The sequence below is a fragment of the Vombatus ursinus genome, unplaced genomic scaffold, assembly GCF_900497805.2.
Source record: "Vombatus ursinus unplaced genomic scaffold, bare-nosed wombat genome assembly UNPS02010284.1, whole genome shotgun sequence".
NCBI lineage: Eukaryota > Metazoa > Chordata > Mammalia > Diprotodontia > Vombatidae > Vombatus > Vombatus ursinus.
The window spans coordinates 7,035,795-7,057,874 of record NW_020950062.1 but is presented as its reverse complement, the minus strand read 5'-3'; the positions used below and the strand labels follow the sequence as shown (position 1 = coordinate 7,057,874).

Here is a 22,080-nt window from a genome sequence, read left to right as displayed (position 1 = left end):
GCCTGAGGTAGAGGACAGAGAGGAAGGCAGAGATCAAACTCTAAAAGCAACAGAAATAAAATCCCATTTGGATGTGTGAGCTGAACAAATCTCATGAATCCATGATCAAGAAGCCTGCAGCATAATTCATGAAATATACCTCCTTGTTCTTGTCCCAGAGGTAGGGGACTACCAGGGCAGAATGTTGTATTCATGGTCCAACAAGGGCACATTCAACTCTTTTTATTAGAAAGGAGGATTCCATTTGTGAGGTGGTGATGGGAGGAGGAGGGGTGCAGCTAGGCCTTTCCAGAATTGACAGGTGTAAAAAGAAAATCCATCAAAATAAAAGCCTGTAGTGCTGATGCTCAATCTGGGTGAATGGTAAAACTGAACAAATTAACAAGGGTGATAGGACTGATTGAGAGGAGGGGGCTTGGTCACGCAGCAGCCAGAGCAAGGAAACATTGAAAGCAGAAATTCTGGGGTACGAAGACGGCATGAGCTCCCTCATGCAGCCCTCTTGCTATCTTCCTGAAGGCCACCTACCTTGCTTTCTCCTTCAATGACGATGACAGGCACAGGAGTGGCTGGCCAGCGGTGTTTGGCTGGCAGGGGTTTGTCACAATTCCAAAGAACTATAATCTGAAATGGAGAGAGTGGTTCATTAGATGTCTTGATAAAAACCCGGCACTTATACAGGCTTAGGACACAAAGACTCATTTTGTTTACAGAGGGAGAAAATTAAGTCCGGAGATTTCTACACAAAACAGAATGAGAGCCTTCAGAATTGTCTTTAGAGGAGGGGCAGATAATCCACAAGCCCTTCAGTGTCTTGCCATTTCAAGAACAAGAGAGAATGGAAAGAAATGGTTTAACTTCTTCTAGAGAAAGCGCCTATTCAAGTCATAATGTAGGGGAGGGGAAAAGAAAAGGATGTGATTTCACAGTAACTGGTTCTAGACAACAAGTCATTTTTTTAGTGCAGCTAGGTGGCGCTGTGGATAGAATGCTGGGCGAGATTCAGAAAGACCTGAGCTCCAATTCAGCCTCATACCCTGGGCCAGCCTCTGGCCAGGCACTGCCTGCCTCAGTTTCCTCACCTGTAAAATGGGGATGTTCTGAGGATAAAACAAGATAATATTTGTAGAGTGTTTTGCAAACCTTGAGGCACTATATAAATGCTAGTTATTATGTGAAATGGAAAGCGTGAGCAGTATTATTAGTCCTATTTTACAATTATTTACAGAACCTCCACTAAAATCCAATGTTGTTGCCTGATTGTGGTAGAGAGGTAACCCTGGGTTCTTGCCTTGGTCTTACCAAGTAGAATGGCATGGATTCAGTGACAGCTTGTATGCTTTGAGGACCAGATTAGTAAATTTCTTCAAGGAACCCTACTCCAGTTTGGGTTCAGGGTGATGAATTTAGGGGCCATAGCAAAGCAACTCTCAAAGACCACATACTAAATTATAGAAAGGGAGGTTGCTTCTTGCATGGATCTACTCATGTCCATGAGCTCAGAGATATGCCATCTTATACATAAGAAAACTGAGCCTCATGCAGCATGGGTTAATGAAAAGAATGTTACACGGGGAGTCAGGAGATCCAGGTTTGAGCCTTGTCTCTAGCATCTATTATCTTACTAGAAGTGACTATGGACAAACCACTTCCCTAATCTGGGCCTCAGTTTCCTCATCTGTAAAATGGGGTTGATGATGCTTACACTGCCCATCTCCTTGGGTTGTCGCTAAGGAAAACACTTTGTCAGTCCTAAAAAGCACTATATAAATGTAAGCTATTAGTATTATTACTATGCAGTGACTTTGCCCAAGGCCATATAACTAGTAATGTCACAGCCAGGACTGTACCCCAGTTATTGTGATACCAAGTCTACAATTCTGCCCACATTAGTATCCAGCTACCTAATACTTCATGTTTGGGACAATTGGCCATTTGGTCAATTGTATAAACATTGATTTAGGGCCTTGTAGGTGTAAGGCAGTGTGTTAGACACTTGGGAAAATTTGAAGTACAAGATGGAGTTCCAATTCCCAAGGAGTTTATTAAGCAGTCACTATTGCTAGGAAAGGGAACAGAGCAGCAGCAACTTTTTCACAATGCCTGGTGCCCCATGCTATCTCAGTCCCTCAACTCCTCCCACCACTGTCTCTGCGGCCTTAGCTAACTATTTAAAGATACCACCATTTGCCTGATCTTTGGTGCATCTCCCCCAAAGAGTTCCACCTTACCCTCCCCACAACACGTGCCAGATTTCCCAGGTATCCTCAGAGACCTCAAAGGGAGTTCAAATCAAATAAAGAGCTTGAAAAGAGAAGGCAGTTAACAAGGTATGAAGATCTGTTTGACAGGGAATGGGGATGTCCTTTCGGAAAGGAAGAGGGGGTTTTAAAAAGCCAGATGCTGTTTAGCAGATGTTCCCACTCACCTGGGCACAGTACTGAGACTTGGCTGCAGCAACTAGAAGTTTCAACACTGGCTGAGATTGAGAAACCAAAGGGGTCACTGCATGGATGACTGCAGTAAATTTGGAAGGGGGCTTTAAACCTGAAATGAAAATCACAGAGCTACTGAACAAAGCACTCAAAAACCATAGAAGATTAGCCTGCCCTTCTCCCAATCTCCCCACATGGATCCACTCGAGCAAATGTTCCCTTTGGGTATAACTCTCCTTTACCTTCCTTCTCTCACCAGGACAAAGCTGTCTATTAACTGTCGCTTAGTGGTGTCTGTAAGGAAGGAAAAGCTTTTATTTTTTTTGGGAGGGGGTGATCCTACCCTCCTTACACAATGCCTTTCCATCAACAACTTGGTGGAAACTGGCTTTCTTCCCTTGTTCCTATTCTCAGGAATCCAATGCCGTTCCCATTTAAAAACCTATTCTCAGGAAAGGACACAGGTTACAGCTCACTGTGAGTGGTAACTGTTAGTTTAGTCCTGTTAGTCAGTGGTAACTGTTTTACCTCTTTCAGGATATTTGCAGAGAGAATCTTTCTACTCATGGAATGGAAGGCTTTGCCTGCATTAAAGGTATTTTAGGTGTGTCTCATCTAATAGCACACATAGAATAAATGGGAAGGCCACTGCACCTTTGCAAGAAGCAGTAAACAAGATTGCTGGAGAAAAGCAAAACAAAACACTACCACAAAAGTCTTGGTGCAGTTTTCAGTTGTAACCTATTGAAACATTACGTGACCAAGCCACATTTAAGCACGCTGCTAAATACTTCAGTGTCACCTATTTGCATGAAGTTAATGGTCTAATTATAAAGAGCTGTCTTTTCATTTCAAAGTGATATGGCAATTAGGTAGCTTAGCATGGTACCTGGCAAAGAGTAGGTACTTAATAAATGTATACTGATTCGTGGACATATAGATAAGTCTATAGAAAGAGGATTTATTGAGTGTTTACTATGTGTCATATACTGTGCTCTCCATCACTCCATCTCTTGACTCCTGGCACCTTCTCTGGCTATCCCCCCAGGACTGGAAGGCTCTCCCTCCTCACTGAAATCTACTGGCTTCCCTGGATTCCTTTTAATCCCAACTAAAAATCTTATCTTCTCCAGAAAACCATTCCCAACCCCTCTTAATTCTAATGCTTCTCTCTTAATTATTTCCTATTTATCTTGTACATAGCTTGTTTGTACATTTTTGGTTATTGTCTCCGCTATTAGATTGTAAGCTTACTGAGGGCAGGGGCTGTGTTTTATCTCTTTTTGTAACCCTTCCAGTGCTTAGCACACGTTTGGACAGGTAGTAGGTAATTAAAAACTGCTTACAGACTGACTTGACTGTGCTAAGGGCTGGGAATAAGAAAATAAGATGATCCGTATGTGCAAGGAGTTTGCATTCTAATGGAGAAAAAACAACATATAAAGGGAGTTGAAAAGTGGAGAGGCAGGGAGAGAATACTCCCATAGGGCAACAAAAGTAGCTATAAGAAAATTGCATAAATTGTACTTTCTATCCATTTTGCCACAACTTCAAATTCCCTGGTGATTTTATTTTTATTATTATTAATACTATTGATATGGCACTTTAAGGTTTTCAAAGCTCTTTAAATGTGTTGTCTCATTTGATTCTCACAACAACTCAGGCAGGTAGGTGCTGTTATTATCCCCATTTAACAGATGAGGAAACTGAGGAGAACAGAAATGACTTGCCCAGAATCACACAGCTACCAAGTGTCTGAGTCAGGATTTGCATCCTGACTCCAGGTCCATCATTCCATCCACTGTGCCACCTAGACCTCCTGACTATTTCCATTAAATCAAGGATTAATACTCTCATCCTGTGATTTTCCTAAATTTCTATCTCATATTATTATGTTCCTACTAAACATGTAAGCTATAAAGGCAGAGTTATATTATGATAAGAAATGTGTATAACCCAATGCATTGGCCATCTTGGCTAAATCAGCTTCAAGGAGTAAGTTATCTTAGTGGTTCTCAAATGAGAGAGGGGGAGGAAGGGAGGGAGAGAGAGTGAGAGAGAGAGAGAGAGAGAGAGAGAGAGAGAGAGAGAGAGCACGCAGGAGAGAGGGAGGATGAGAAAGGGAGGGGGGAAAAGAAAGGGAGACAGAGGGGAGAGGGAGAGAAAGAGAGGGGAGGGAAGTAGGGAGGGAGGAGGGAAAGAAGGAAAGAAAAGGGGGGAAGGAGAGAGGTAGGGGAAGAGGGTGAGGAGGATAGAGGGAGAGACAGAGATTAGGAGAGAGGCAAAGGAGAAAGGGGGAGGGAGGGAGGAAGAAAAGTAGGGAGAGAGGGAGAGGGAGAAGAGAACAGAGGAAAGGGGAGAGAAAGAGACAAAGGGTAAAGAAAGGGAAAAGAGGAGAGTGAGAGAGAAGTGGAGGGAGAGAGAAAGGAGAAAGAGAGAAACAGAGAGAGAGGAGCAGGGGGAGAGAGAGAGCGAGAGAGGTATGGGGAGATGGAAGGAGAGAAACAGGGGCGGGGGGAGGGAGGGAGACATTTCCAAGGGATTTGCTGAGCCTCCAAAGAGGCTTTGTCTCAGGCAATAACATGCCTCTTTTGCATGGTCTCTTTTCTCAAGACACATCACCTCAACCTCCATTATCACTTTATGCTCCAGTCTACCTTCCCTTTTAGCACTTCTCTAAGTGAGAGCCCTTCTTAAGCCCGTTTTTCCTTAGCACAGAGGTGTCATGGGGACAAGGGGATTATGGAATGAAAAAAAAAAAAAACAGAGAACTACAGCGCTACATTACTATCGCAAGTGACTATCACAAATGAGCAGTTACTGCAGTGTCAGAGCCAAGACTATCCATAAATCTGAATGAATCTCATTTCACAGGATTGTAGACTTTGAGCTGAAAAGGCCCTTAGAGTCCATTGAGTCCAACCCTCTCATTTTATAGATGAGGAAACTGAGGCATCAAGAAATTAAGTAACTAGTACAGTCACATAGCACTAAGTGTCCGAGGCAGGATTTGAACTCAGGCCTGATCCCAAGTCCAGTGCCTTAGAGATCCTCTAGCCCAACTCTTCTTCATGATCTGGTATACTGCTGCTGAAACCTTCCCCACATATCCGTGCCCAGTAAGAAATGGCAGCACCATTGGATTTTCGTTTTGTAAAGCATTGCAGCACAACTCACTTACCTAGGTTAGCATAGTAGTAAGGGAAATCTCCCAGATACGATGAATACTGTGGCAGTATGAACAGCCCTCCAGGATGTTTGTTCCATATTAAGCTGTTACGTGATATGTGCTTGAATATTCTGTCCTGAATAATCTGGGAAACAAAAAGCAGAGCCCATAGTTTAAAAAAAAAAAATGGACACTGACCAAATACCAGATTAAACCTAACACTTACTCAGCTATGACCACAAGCCTCCAAATAATGGCTTTAAACACTAAGAGGCCCATTACACATTTAAACACTTAGCATACTACAAAATAGCAGAAAAACCATAGGACTTAGAGGTTAATAAGTCCAACCTCCTCATTTTCCCCGTGGCAAAATTGAGACCAAGATTGGGAAAAGATCTGCCCAAGGTCATGTAGGTATTGAACTAGGATTCAAATTCAAGTCTTTGATCCTAGTCTGATTCCATATCTAGTCTTTTTACAGTCACGCTGATTAGACACATTTCCAATCCAAGGTCTGGACTCAGTTGGGCACCTCCTCACCCATCAAATCATAGGGTTGGAAGAGAATTCACAGACCATTTGGGTCCACTCATCACTTCAGAGATAAAGAAAATGGAGACCAGAGAAGGAATGGTCTTTTTAAAAGTGTAAGAGCCTGAACTAGAATCCAGTTCTTCTGGATTCCAGCACAGGATTCTTTCAAGTGAACTATGTAACTTCACCAGCCTTCTCCCTCTCACCCCACGGAAGATTCAAGTTCAAAAACATGGTGTGCGCTGGAGATGTGAAGGGTTGAAGATGTAGAATGACTGTCATCCACATTCACAGCAGGACACACAAATGATTTGTTGCTTCTATTGCTGTTTATATTAAGGGGAGTTGTAATAATGACAGCAGCTAGCATTTACATAGTGCCCTCACTTTACATTTATTATCTCTTTTGATCCTCACTACAAACCTGTGAGGTATGCGCTATTATTATCTCTTCTTTACAGATGAAGCAACTGGGTCTGAAAGAGGTTAAACGACTTGCCCAGTTTCACAAATCTAGTGAAGTGTCTGAGACTGCACCTGAACTCAGGTCTTCCAGACTCTGAGTCTAGCACCTTATTCATTTTACCACACTGCTGTTTCTGTTCTAATTAACAGACAAGGATTTCTGGTTACCAAAAATTCCTTTTGCTTACAATACATCTTTAAAATAACTTCTGAATTTAACTGATCTACTTTCTCTTCTTAGTAAAGGACACTCATCACAAATTAATCTTTCTTCTATGCCCAACAGGATACCTTAACAAAATGAAGGGTGATGCCTACAGCAAAGTGCCATACATGCCCAGGTAATGCATACATGGGTACAAGGCATAGAGGCAGCTAAATGAATATTGAGCCCAGGACATATAGTAGAAGCAATTTTTCTTTTTGCTGTTTTATGAAAAAGCTGGAAATCTGGTTATTCACCTTTCAATTTCTTGCCTCAGACAGGTATAGAAACAGGTTCTGGTCCACAGGGGTATTGAATGTGAGAAACGATGCATCATTTTCTTATAACACCCCCCCCCCCCCCAATCCTGAAAGTTCTAAGAGGACAATGAGAAGGAGATGCAAAGACTAACATTCAAGAGATTTCATTAGGTTTTCTGGACATTGGGACCTTGCAGATCATTAGATTCTACATTTGGGGTCAAATGTTTTCCTTTTAAAATCATTTATCAGCCATGAGCCTACTTAGTTCATTCTGAGGTCTCTGCTCCTTGACTTTCAAACTTTTGTAGTTATATCATTTACACAGTAAACCATTTTGAAAATAATTCACTTAATTAATTATTAATCAAATAATTAACAGTGCCTCACAGCTTCAGCAGTCTATTTGTATTTTTTAAGGGAAAAAAGGAAACTTAAAATGAATCTTTGCCGTTTCAGACATAAATTGCTTTATCTTTCAAGGTCCTGTTTAATGCAATGTGATTTAAAGTATGTTGTTTTGTCATTCAGTCTTGTCCAACTCTTCATGACCGTGGACCAGAGCATGAACTCAGGTCTTTCTGACTCCAAGCCTAGCACTCTATCCACTGAGTCAACCAGCTGCTCCTGATTTAAATTATATCCCACTGTAAATTGTCATCATTTTCCTAGGCTATTAATGTCCTGACTCATTCCCCTTGGTAATTGGTCCCATAATAAGGTAAGCTTCACTTATCTTAATAAATCAATTGAATTCAATAAGCATTTTAAGTCCCTACTACACCTAGAGCACCATAGTGTGTACTTGGGTAAATAAAGACACAGATGACAGGGACAAGTCTCTGTCCTCAAAGAGCTGACGGTCAACTTTAGGGAAAATCTCCCACAAAATCCTCCACTGTCCATTTCTTTTCATTTCTTTTTCTTTTCTGTTCATTTCATTTTTTCCATTTCTTGAGAAAGAAAAGGGAAGTAAACATAAGTAGCTTTTCCATTTCTTGAGAAAGAAAAGGGAAGTAAACATACGTAAACATAAGTTGGATGGTGTTGCATTTCTCCCTTTTCTCAGACTAGTTTGCTAAATACTTGTGTTTGGATAGACATTCCAATTTTCGTGGAAATTTTAGGTTAGGAGTTACTTTGAAATACTTATCTTTTATTATACATCAGAGACCTGAGTTAATGCTGTGGTGTGCTCCTTAATTACAACAGACATATATTGGCAAAAGGTAGGGTTTTAAGTTACTAGCTGTTCCATTTATCTCTGTTGCTGCCTTGTCTATTCAGTCAATTCTTTTTACTGCGGTTATACATTCCAAACCCCGAGAGATCCCACTGTCCACTTTATGATGTCAGTCTGTGTCCTTGACTCCTCTTCTCACCAGATTCCCTTATCTAGGGGCAAGTAGTCTTTGAACAAAGAGCCACAGAATGAATGATCATTTGCAGAAAATACAAATGACACAAAGCCTAGAGATGTCACAAAGGAGTTTGTCATTCACTTTGACTTTCTGGGTGGCATCGATCTCACTGTTCCGGATGGCATTCATAATTCCACATCAGTGTTGTTATCTCTCAGGCTTCAAGGACCAAACAAACCAGATATTCTTCACAAAGATGAGCAAGTATTTTATCCTGTCATCATAGAACCTTGAAAAAGAAGCCTATAATATTCTGAAGGCAGCACACGTGCATGCACACACACACACACACACACATACACACACATACACACATACATACACACACACTCTTTCCTTGGACATGGGATAATTTTTGCCCCTAAGGAGAAAAGTACACATGGGATCTTCTTTTCTTTATGGTCCCTAGAGGCTCCGCCAATGATGACGTCAATTTCTTATCTGTATGACTTGGAAGACTCAGGTGTCTCCAAGTAAAGTATAAGCTCCTTGAGGGAACAGACTATATTTCTTTTCTTTTGTTTTCTGTACTCCTAACACCTAGAATAATGTCTTGCACATAGCAGCTACAAAGTTAATGATGGCTGGGTTAGGCTGGAAAAAAAGGCTGGATTTGAAGTCAAATGACCTGGATTCAAATCCTGGCTTTGCTGTTTATGGTGTGACCTTTTGGCAAATCAATTCACCTTTCTGGGCCTCAGTTTCTATATTCTATAAAATGAAGGAATTAGTTAGGCAGCTCCTGAAGCTGCTTCCCACCTGAGATCCACAATCATGAAACTAACAGTCCCTTCTATATCCTTTGTACCTACATGCTATTCTTTAAATATTACACACATCCTACAGAAGAGAGGATGGTGTCATTTGGTATGCCCCTGACTCAGTCATCTGACCAACACAGTGCTGAGTTTCACACACACTGGGCCACCACATGCCATCTTACTCCCTGCCAGTGCAATCTGCTACTCTTCTATCTCTACATCACACTGAATGAGAATTTTTAAAAAATACCATTGTGTGAATATCATACAACAGGAACAGCAGACACCAAGTATGCTGTGTTTAGTGTCCTATGACTGTGAAATGTTTGGATGCCAGGAGAAAAAGGCAACCTTCCTGCACCAAGGTCCAACTAAGAACATGCCTCACTAGGCACTTTTGAATAACATTAGCACGTATCTTCAATGTTACCCACTTCATGCCTAATTGTGATTCGTTGGTTCACATCCTGGTTTTAGATTAGCATTTTTTAAATTCTGCCTAACAATTATCTCCATTAAGGATTGTATAATGTAACCATCCACCCTCTGTTCAAGATTAGCCCAGCAAAGCTTGAACCCAACAAAGTGAACTCTAAAGGGATGACTTTAAGAAATTTCACTGAAACTGGAAATTCTCCTTCAGGGATTATCATTAAATAACATACGTGGAAGTTCTAGTCATTAACCAACGAGCTAAGTGGTATGAAGGGGAGGATTCATAAATCATCAAAGCTTCAAGGTGGGAGTGGTCTGAGGGCTCTTCTAGTAACTCAGATGTCCATCCTGGAGAATTTCCACATCCCTGGTTCCCAAATGCCCGAGGGACTTGTGAATCTCCTCTTCTGTCCTCAGAGTAGAGAATCATGAAGCCAGGGAGGAGATTCCACACCTGCAGGCAGCTAATGATCAGGCCAATGGGTCTAGGGCTGCAGAATCTCTGGATCCTGGTATCTGGGGTAAGTTCCCAACTGCCTACTCTTGGTTCCTCAAACTCTAGCACTGAATGATATATACTCCTCAAGCCTCATGGGCTTCCCAGGTTTCAAGCTAGACCATTGATGCTTACAGTGGTTGTCATTCATTCTTTTTTTTTTTTTGAGGCAATTGGGGTTAAGTGACTTGCCCAGAGTCACACAGCTAGTGAGTGTTATGTGTCTGAGGCTGGATTTGAACTCAGGTCTTCCTAACTCCAGGGCTGGTGCTCTATCCACTTTGCCACCTAGCTGTACCGGTTGTCATTCATTCTTGAAGAGGACCAAAAGGACAGACATGTTAGAGTCAAGTTACAGTGTGTCTGACTATGGCTCATCAGGCCAATACAAGCTCAAAATGCTCTGCCACAGGTTGGGCACAAATAGTCCATGTGAACATTTGGGGTGGATTCTCTAAATTTGCACATTTTGCATTTCTTTTGAGCTACTTCAATTCTGTTTCACTCAGAGAGCACAGTGCCTTCTCTGATGTGGGTACACCATGCTGGGCGGTCCTATGCTGGTGTCTCCCATGTCACTCAATCAATTCTAAAGATCTTCAGAGAGACCTTGAGAGTGTCCTTGTATCACTTCTTCTCACCTCTGGGTGAGTGCTTGCCTTGTGTGAGTTTTCTTAAATGTTACAATAACCTGAAGAGGTTGCTTAAAAAAAAAAAAGATATAAAGACTTCTATTTGTACAGGACTCAGTTTTCTCCCTAATCTGCCCTTGATGTGTATTTTAGCTAAAATTTCTAAATGTATTAATATTAATAATAAAAATAATAAAAACATGGGATTTGAACTAAGAGGGAAAACCTAAAAAGCATCTTTCTTAGGGCACTTGGTTAAGATGACAAAGGATTACAATTCTTTCTCTGGACTCCAAGAAGAGATTTGGCAGTTCTTATACATTTAGATGAAGTGTATAGTTTTTCCAATATTTTAGAATACATAAGCATCCCCAGAGAAATGGATGGCTCCCATCCAAGGGAAAGGTGTTTCCACTGCCAACCTACAGATTTAAACAGTTTTGACTCAAAACCCTCCTCTGATGCCACACAACACATGCAACCTTTTTTACCTGGCAGGCATATCAAGATACCTTAGCTAACGCTGCTAACTCAATAAGTGAAAGGGATGACGTAGCAATTAAACCACAAGCAAAAGGAGTAGTTTCTCATAAGGCCCTGGTCAAGATTATGTCTTCTCCACTTGGGGTAATGAGAAGGTAAGCTTGGAAAGGAGATAAGGGGAAGGAATGTTAGGATGAACAAAGGGATGATTCAGCTCCAAAACTGACTAGTTCTCTGACACTGGGCAAAGCCCTTGAACTCTCTGATCCTCAGTTTCCTCTTCTATTAAATGGGAATAATAGTAATATTTGTACTCTCTACCTCATTAGGATGTTGCGAGGAAAGCAATTTGTAATCCATAAAAAAAGTGAGTGATCATTATTTTATTTTTATGTTTTATGTATTACTTTTTATGGAAGTGAAAACCCAATTGATTATTATTTAAGATAAAATCTATGAAGTAATTTTAGGAGAATATAGAAAGTTTTTCTTACAAGATAAGAACTATTTGGAATCCCACAGAACCAGTAAGTTCCAGACAAGCAATTATTTAGCATTTTCGGTGTGCTAGGTGCTGGGAATATGAAGACAAAAATGACATAGTCCTTGACCTCAATAAGCTTGCTTATATTAAATAAATGCAAATAGAGAGACCTAATGAACTAGAGAAATGGGGAGGAGAGGGAAAAAGTGTCTGTTATTCTACGTTCCAGGCACTGCTGTAAGTGCTTTACAAATGGTGTCTCATTTGAACTTTGCAATTACTCTGTAAGATAGGTACTATAATCCCCATTTTATAGTTGAGGAAACCGAGGCAGATAGAGGTTAAGTAAAGAAGGCAGCATTTGAGCTGAGCTTGGAAGGAAGCTGATTCTAAGAGGTAGAAGTGAAGAAGGAGTACAATCCAGCCATGGGGGAAGGGGTTGTTGTTCATCCTTTCCTTTCGAAGAGGATCAATGACATCACCGATGATGTCATGAATTTGATTTAAATGAGGCAAAGTTGTACAAAGCCATCAGCCTCAATCTTTCTTTCAGAGTCACTGAGGTCCAATGGCAAGACAAAAGTCAGGACAACTGGCGATGGCCCGGGAGGCAGTGGATGACCTTGGCATCCTCAATGTCTGACCAAACTGTAAGCACTCCACAGAACCTGCTTTATCCACTTTCATGGCCTTTGGAACAAATTGTTCTCATCTGCCCCTTCCACCAGGAGAGGTCTTCACATGCTTAGGTGGACATCCTCGTAACTTGCCTACCAGTTTGAGGCCTGGTTTAGCCCATCTGTCAAGATAGTTTTACCAAAGTGTGGCCACTATATATGCTACAGCCATGAGGGGATAGACTGTGTAAAGACACAGAGATGAGAGATGGAATATTGCATCAGGTACAGAAAAAAGGCCAGTTGGGTTCAGCCAATCCTTTCAGGGGAGTTCAGTACAAAAAATGAAGACCTTGCTAATAAGCAAGAGGAAAATTGGCATAGACTAGGGCAGGTCTGGCCAGTCAGAGAGGAGATGGGAAATAGACAGACTCTGGAGAGAACATAAGCATGAGTATGACTGCATAGGTCTAAGCAGGGAAAGGCAGATCAAATCAGAATGTCTGGTCTAGCCTGAGAGCATAGGTGAGGAGCAGGAGAGTGGCTACAGTGTGGGCCTCTCTTTCCCAGACTTTTCCAGTACATGACTGACCATTAGTTCTTGGGACAGCTTGTAAGGATTTTCTTTTTCCAGAGTAAGTTTCCTAGAAGCCTGGAGTCCTTCAGGTCCTTCTTATATTATTCGACATAAGCAGTATTTCCAATGTTTTCCCCCAGATCAAAGGTCTCTAATTCTCCATCCTAGAGGTTCCTTAGTCTTAGCATTTCATGCACTATCAGTTTATCATTAGGCCATAGCTACGTGTTCCACTTCCAGAGTGGCCTGACGTCAGGGCACGGCTCAAGAGGCACCTTTTACAAGAGGCCTTTCCTGACACTTTTCTGATAATTGTTTTATAGTGTAGAGACTAGACCTGTGACTTCATTGATAGAGGGAATTCCCAGGGGAGCAAATATCCCCTATGAATGAAGGTCAGCCCCTGCTACACAACTTAAAGCCTTAGAAAATTCCCTAAAAGATTAAATGATTTGGTCAGCGGCATAAAGATCAGGGGCAACTTGGTGGTACAGTGGATAGGACACTGGCCCTGGAGTCAGTAGTACCTGAATTCAAATCTGGCCTCAGACACTTACTAGCTATGTGACTCTGGGCAAGTCACTCAACCCTGTTTGCTTCATCTTTAAAAATGACCTGGAGAAGGAAATGACAAATTACCTCAGTATCTTTGCCTCAAATGGGGTCATGGAGAGTCAGACACGACTGAAATGACTCAACAACAACAAAAATAGAACCAGTGTGTGTTAGAGATAAAACCTGAACCCAGGTCTTCCTGGCTTTGAAACCATCTCTCATAACTCTGTATACATTCTGCATTTATATAGCTGTGTACAGTTATATCACCTTCCAGCAGGTCCCTAAGAGCAGGGATCATTTTTTTTTGTCATTATATTCCCCAGAGTCTAGTACAGTACCTTGCAAAAAAGTAGGTAGACATCCCTCTAACTTGCTTACCAGTTTGAGGCCTGGTTTAGCCCATCTGCCAAGACAGTTTCACCAAAGTGTGGCCACTGTGTATGCTGTAGCCATGAGGGGATAGACTGTGCAAAGACACAGAGATGGGAGACGGAATATTGTGTCAGGTACAGAAGGAAGGCCAGTTGGGTTCAGCCAATCCTTTCAGGGGAGTTCAGTATTTAATTGAACCATATATATGATTTCTTTTTCCTTTTTTTTGGAAGGGGGGGTGGAGAGGGGATGGTTTCTTTAAACTTGGGGCTGGATGCCATCTGGCCATTAAGACTTCTTAAAGTTAATAAACATTAATAAAACAACCCCTCTTAATCCTAGTGCCATCCCTTTGTTAATTATTTCCTACTTATCTCATATATAGCTTGCTCTGTGTGATTGTAAGCTCCTTGATGGCAGGGACAGTCTTTTGCCTCTTTTTGTATTTTTGTATCCCCAGTGTTTAACACAGTGCCTGGCACATAGAAGGTGCTTAATAAATGTGTACTGATTGATTATTGATTGTCTTGTTTGCCAGATTGGATGATTCTGGCTTTCTTTTTACTGTATTACCTGGAAGCTAATATAAATTGAATCACAGATGACTAGAACACTAAATGTATTAAGCCTTCAGCCAGAACACAGTGCACAGCAAACTGTTTTGAATGTTTGGAGGCACAGGAGCAAGAATGAGGATTTTCCCCAGTTGGCTGCTAACTTCTCGGAGTGAGTTCCGGAAATAGATTTTTGAAAAGATCCCATGGAGCATGAATGACAGAAAGACAATCATTAAGTACAAATCCCCCCAAAGCTTCAATACAGAGCTGGTTTCTAGGTTAGGTGGTTTCCATTGCTCATCAGGTATACTTTCATGTATGGATTTCAACAAGAAAGGAACCACTTCCTTGGGCTGAGAAGGTAGGTAAAAGGTGGAGGGGAAAGGGAGGTGGGGGAGGGGGAGAAGGAGGAGGAAAGGGAAGTGACATTGTCAAATAAGAGAAGGCTTTGTTTCTCCCACTGGGAAACCAATTGCATGTCATCAAAACCAAGGTCGTTCAACAGCAAAACACAAGGCAAGAAAGGCACATAAGGGAACTGATTAATATCCAAAGGCTTTCACTCACCTCTAGTGTAGTTAATACAATCTTCTCAACTGAAGAAAAATAAGCCTCCCACAAGAACTGTGTCTGTTGTCTAAGTGCTAGGATTTTATCCTCATGGATAGACCTGATTGTAGAAGGAATCTGTAACACAAGGTTAAAATAATTAGCTATTAAAGAAAACAGCATAATTTGACTCAATCAACACAATTGAGCTAGGATACCATTTCCAACTGAAGACAGCAAGTTTTTAGAACCCACATCTATTTCAATTTATTGTTTCATCCGTATAAGCCATCCCTCCTTCAAAGATGTGCAACCACCCACAAACAATGTACCAGATAACATCAAGTGGCATTTAGACAACGCTTTAATGTTTGCAAAGCACTCTGTACATGATTTCATTTGAACCTTGCTACAACCTTGTAGGGGAGGTACTACAAGTATTATTTCCATTTCATAGAACAGGAACCTGAGGCTTAATAAGGTTAAGTGACTTGCAATTGGTGAAAAGGTTAGTGTTGCAAGTGGGATGCAAACTTAGGCCTTCCTGACTCCAGTTATTGCAAATCAGTATTAATTACCTTTAATATTTGAAATCCAATGGACACCTTCAAGATGGAATAATAGTTTTGGTTTTGGTTTTTTTTTTTGGTGGGGGGACCAGTGGTTTGGTCACATGGAAGGGCTGCTAAGAGAATGGATTACTCAGAAGACCAAAAAAATTGCTGTCAGCGTTGCTTAACTGATATCCTTTATTTTCTCCAGTTAGAAATCTAAAAATTCTCTCCATCTAAGAGATGATGCAGATCTCCTTGGGATAATTATATCTTAGAGTGTAAGAGTAAATTCTCTGGGGTAGAGTTGGGGGGGGGGATAACTCTAGGAAAAGCTTTATCACTAGGCTTTCAGGAAACAGGAAGAGTTTGCACCAATCATGCTGAAATAAAAAGAGCTACTGCCTAAGAATCAGGAGAACTGGGATCTAGGCCTGACAGTAATCAGCCAACCTGAGTATCAATCTCCTTACCTGTAAAATGGGGCCAATACCTATACTACATATTGCAAAAGGTTTTTGAAAAGCTCAAATGAAACAGCCCGTGCAATTTGGGACCCATCTGCTTTGTTATTTTTGTGGCAGAAATTGTTATGTCCACCTACAAAAGTTATAAAGGATCTATATCAGGTAATCTTTTATTATATGTAAACTCACAAAATAAATTTTTCTTGAATAATAATAATAATACCTTACCCTTATATTCACATTCTATACAGAGCACTTTTTTTTTACTATACACACTCCCCCACGTAAGCCTCAACAGCCCTGTGAGATAAGTAGGGCAGATATCACTTTTTTGCAGACGAGGATACTGAAGTTCAGAGAGGCTGCCTTGTCCAACCAAGGTCACACAACTAAGTAAGAGATGGAGCTAGAATTTGACCTCAGATCTTCAGATTCTATATCTATAGTAAGAGATAAAAGAACCTAAAAGAAAGACAAAAAACTCTTCTATGAGCACACCATGGAGACCTTAAGACCTCAAAGAGTTCACAAAATGGCAAATGCAAGAACTTTACCAGAAAATACAACTGAACTGAAGCATAGGAACTTGAGGCAGGGAAGAATCTTATAACATTGACTAATACAGGCGGGAAACTATGAAGCAAAAAGATCCAAACACCTGGTATTGGTTGTGAGCGTTTAAAAGCAATATATGTTGAATGCAAGCCTCATTAGTAGTTGTTTCTTTTTTAAACAATTATTTTTTTATTTTTAATTTACGGAATAAAACAAGCATTTCCATTACACAGCATAATTAAAAAAAAATGATTGCACACAAAGCTGCAAATCTAATACATACAACTTGCTATTCCCTCTAAATACATAATAAAGTTATCATGTAAATCTTTTTTTCCCTTTTTTTTCTTCCTATCCTAGAGATGGCTGTCATTAGACACAAATATATGCATGTGTGTGTGTATGTGTGTGTGTGTACACATGTAAAATCATTCTATACCTATTTCTATTTTTCAGTTCTTTCTCCGGATGCAGAGAAATTACAAACTGCAAAGTGACTATTTGTACCCATAAATGTTTGGTGATGTTTCCTTCCTTGTGTTTCCTTTTTCTGATTCCCATAAGAATGGTGGAAGAATGTGTCAATAAACACAACAGTGTAAATGGAATAAACAAAAAAAACTGAATGCTATGTAATTATGATTACCAAGCTTGGACCTAAAGAAAAGATATGACAATGCACCTCCTTTCCTTCTTTTCTGAGGTGGGGTATTACAGATATGGAATACTGCATATACTGTGGAACTTGATGGATGTCTTGGTTAATTTTGTTGAATTCTTCTCTCTCTCTCTCTCTCTAACAGTCATCGACATTATTCCAGGGGGAGGAGAAAGGAAGGATATACTGGGAAGTGCAGTGATGTAAAAACAAAGGATATTTTAAAAACTTGAAAAAAAAGGAAAGAGAAAGAAGTCTGTATCTTCCTGGAACAAATACAGAACTTCCCACAGCTGCAGATTTTGATAAAACAATAAAATGGAGAGAAGTATGTATAGTAGGTTAGCCTCATAGCACGCACCAATCAATCAGTATCACTCTTTTAGGCAATTTTGCTTAACTTTTCAGGAAACAGACAGGATAGGGGTATGTGCTTATTGGAATATGTCTGCTGGTCTAAACAAAACATAAAAGTATAAGTCAATTAGTCTCAATACTTGCTCATTACACCTCTAATTATTTTCTTAATCTAGGTATGCAGGACTGAACTTATTTCCTTGGTGCAAAGGAACCTGAGAGATGGGTCTACCCTTAATTCTTATTCAGCAGTCAGTTTAATAGGGGCACTATTCCAAGTGCTGAGAAAGTATTATTATATAGGATGTCCTCTTTCTGTCTATACTAGGGATCTAGAGAAAGCTGCCAACATAGTTAAGATGCTGGAAGACTCAAAGACTTCTGATCCATGCAATGACCAACCATGTTTGCAAAGGACTGGTGACAAAAAATCATTCTTCTGACAAAAAAGTGATCAACTCAAGGTGGAGAATGAGATATGGTTTTGGAAATGGCCAATGCTGGGGTTAGTTTTACTTAATCTTGTACATCTGATAAAATGGGAAAGGACTGTTGAACTTTGATCAATACAATAAACAACTGTGACTTCAAAAACGCTTCCCATCTCTTGGCAGAGGGGAGAATGGACAAAGGATGCAGAATGAGACATAAACATTTTCGGCCATAACCAATGTCAGATACATGGCCAATGTATCACTGTGTGTGTTTTGTTTGACCACACTATTTGTTAAGGCTAGGAGAATAATTTAGTCATGATATGTTGGTGTTCCGTTGTTTTAGTTTCATCTGACTTTTTGTGACCCCATTTGGAATTTTCTTGGCAAAGATACTGGAGTGGTTTGTCATTTCCTTTTCTAGCTCATTTTACAGATGAAGAACTGAGGCAAACAGGGTTAAGTGACTTGCCCAGGGTAACCCGGGCAATAAGTGTTGGAGGCCAGATTTGAACTCATGAAGATGAGTCTTCTTGACTCCAGGCATGGCACTCTATCTACTATGTCACCTGATAGAGATGTTAAAAAAGTTTTAAAAAGTGAAGAGTATCAATAAGACATTAAAATGTACACAGAGGGAGGAAAGGAAGTTCAAAAGAGGAAACAAATAGAACAGTTTTATCACTACATTTGTAGTTAAATTCTTCATAGTCTCTAAAAAAAACTGTATATAGCAGAAGTTCAGAGTTTCATATACAATCCTCTTTTCCCTACTCCTCCCTTTTTTTCTCCCTCCTATGATTTCTTTTTGTCATGCCTTTAACAATCACCAACACATAAACATTTTAGCATATGAAGAACAGAAAAGAGGATGGAGGGAAAGGAGGAGAAAAAGGGGGAGAGGAAGGAGAGAGTAGAAATGGGGTAGAGAGAAGAGTGGGGGAGGAGGGAGATTTCAAGCCTGTTTGTCAATAAGCTGCTCTTTCCTTGTAAAGAGGAAATGGCCAGAGAGTCTGGAACAATCATTTGTCAGGATGGATAGTGTCAAGGTTATTCCTGTTCAAGGCATCGACTGCACTAGACCTCTGAGAGTCCCTCTCAGCTGTGGATTCCATGATCTCATACAGAATAGCAGTCAAGCTGGGGAGAGAGCAGAGCTTCCCTCAGTCTCTGGGATCTGAGAAGAATTCACCAGGTTGTCACATGCCCTTTACCCAGGGTAGCCAAGGCTGTGAAGTGGAAGGATGCCTGTTTTACTTGGTGGCTAGTGCTGTGGTTGTGGCAAAGGGGCGGGAGCTGAGGACACAAGTTGTCAAAGTTGAAATTTGGTCACGCTGGCTCATGAAAAAGCCCATTTGTCTCGAGAAAGCTAGTGTACTTTCATTTTTTCCCTTTTATTTGTATATATTTTATATATTAAAAAGGAATAGCAAGTTGTACATAATTGATTAGCAGCTTCATGTGCAAGTATCTTTTTTATTATACTACATTTGTTTTATTCCATTAATTAAAAATAAAATAAATAAAAATTTTTAAAAAATAAAAGAGTACTTTTTATAGAACCATTCACCCTAAATTCCAAACGGCCACCTTATAAACATACCTCCCCCCAACTCCCACCCATTTGTAAGTTGGTAACTTTGCTGTCTACTGATATCTATATCCATATCTCCTCAGAGACATGGGATTAAATTTTGAGCAACTGCTGCTTCAGTAGTCTAGAAGATGAATAATACTGATATGGAGCTGGGAATCACATGGTGACCCTGGTGATCACAAGCACCTGCAGATGGGCGACCACAAGTGTGCTCCCTTGACAGTCACTCAAAGATCAGACTGGCGAGTGACCATAGCTGCCTCTAACTGCTACACACCCATCCAGGGAGAGAGTCCTTACAACAGCACTCATTCAGGCTAGCCTTCCCGAGTAGAATAGTTCTAAGTTCACTAAAGAATGTGAAGGTTATAGATGTTCAAACTATTTACAAATTAAGTAAATTTACATTCTTTGCTGGTTTCTTTATTTAGTGAAGATGTTCCTCCATATACAACACTTTCAGTCAAGCTTTTCTTGGACCACCTGTTTGTCCTATACATATTCCATTCCTTTTCATCTTCTCCTTGGATTCCTCCAGCCTTTTAGACCCAGATCCCTATATCTGTCCTGCCTATGCTCTTTTAGACCACGGTAACACTAAATAATAGCAGATGTGCTAGGTGGTACCGTGGATAGAATGCCAGGCCAGGAATGAGGAAGACTCATCTTTCTGAGTTCAAATCTGGCCTCAGACTAACTGGGTGACCCTGGGCAAGTCACCTAACCCTATTTGCCTCAGTTCCTCATCTGTAAAATGAGCGGGAGATGGAAACAGCAAACCACTCCACTCTTTGCCAAGAAAACCTCAAAAAGGGGTCACAAAGAATCAGACAAGACTGAAAGAACTAATCAATAACAACATGTTCTGGACTTCCTCAGCAGTCTGGCGAAAGCTATGGATTCTCCTTAGAATAATGTTTTTAAATTCATAAAACAAAGCACATTGGTTTCCAAAGAAAACCAGTTTTATTGAAATACTCTTAGAACCCAGGATGAGAAGCCCAATTTTTAACGAAGGAAGCCCTCAGTCATCGATTTCCTTTTCTTCCCTTTCAAATATGACAAATTCAAATCTAACAAATATTCAGTAAGCACCTACTTTGTATAAGATAATCTCTTAGATGGCAGTACCAAAAGACAAAAATCAAACAGTCCCTGCTACCTATAAGGTGCTTACATCCTACTGGGAGGACATTCATGGTCACAGAAAAGTAACAAATTTCCTTTCAGACTTCACATATACTTATTCATTCAAACAACATGCACATAGCTTACACAATACCATAGAACTTAGCACATCCAAGTACATATGATAATTTCCCAGCACAGTGTCCTGCATATCAATCCACCAGTGATGACTTATTCTTTGGAACACGGGGCTTGTATTGGCTGGTTCAAGGAGGAAATATGATCTCAGTGTGTCTTCTTTCTGCATGTTTTTGTGTGCTTCCTTATGTGTACTCAGAGACCATGCTGCCTAGAATTTCTGTAGTTACCTAGGCCCCTATTCCATACCTTTGGCATCTTTTTTTTTTTCCTTTCTGGTCTTTCCTTCTCAAGGTCTTATCTAGAGAGAGGGGGGCAGCTGTTAAGGGGCTGGGATTAAACTGTTTTTTGCTCCCATCTCTTTTGGCACATTTCTTTGTGCAACAAGTAGCTAGCCACAGAGGCCCAGACTAAAGTAGGAATGATGATGCTCTTCTGGTTGTTTGATCCTAAACAGTTATTCATGTCATTATCAAAAGATCCAGCTTTGAATTTCTGCAGGTGGCTGCTACCAGGGAGGAAAGGGGGATCAGGAAAGAGGCATATTCTTTCGGTTCTTGGTTCCTCTTTGGGGAGGCAAATGAAGCTGTTTCACATTGAAAAGAAGATGAATACTTCTGGCAAATATTCAAAACCAGATGCTAACCAAAGTATGAACCTGTATCCACAGCACCAGTCAAAACACAGAGACAACAGGTGAGGCAGAAAAGTTGGCAAGAAAACTTTAGGCAACTAGTTTTGTAACTTAGACCTTAAGGGTCCTTTGGAAGTAAAATATCCTTGGAGAAGACAGCCAGAGAAAACCTTTCAAATGAGAGATCTTTGGTGAATGGAAAAAAAATTAATTTTTATGTCAGCTCTGAGAAATTTATCTGGATCACCAAAGAATGGATATATAAGGAAACCCTAAACAGAATCCACATTGGATATTACAGTCCTGAAAGATCATTCCAACTGAATAATAAGACCTCACCATCACCTTATTTACCCTCGACTCCCCAGAAAATGCACCTGGATGGGGCCACGAAGGGGAATTTATCGACACCTTTCAACATCTGTATTTGCTCTTCTAGCCTGAACCCACGTGCTTATCCCAAACTTGCCACGTGCAGTTCAATGTCAGAAGCAACTTGTATGTGTTTATAATACTTACGTGTCTCTGACAGTATGTTGCCAAGAGAA

The 22,080-nt window shown here is 40.5% G+C and overlaps 1 protein-coding gene across 1 annotated transcript in view; it reads right to left on the bottom strand.

Moving 5' to 3' along the window:
- EXT1 (exostosin glycosyltransferase 1) overlaps nt 1-22,080 on the bottom strand; it is a 342,782-nt gene that overhangs the window by 22,674 nt on the left and 298,028 nt on the right. Inside the window, exons 4-7 of the mRNA XM_027854022.1 lie at nt 15,032-15,151; nt 5,617-5,749; nt 2,429-2,547; nt 529-624 (exon numbers count right to left, since the gene is read on the bottom strand). Coding sequence (XP_027709823.1) covers nt 529-624; nt 2,429-2,547; nt 5,617-5,749; nt 15,032-15,151 — 468 coding nt within the window. The remainder of the gene's footprint in view (nt 1-528; nt 625-2,428; nt 2,548-5,616; nt 5,750-15,031; nt 15,152-22,080) is intronic.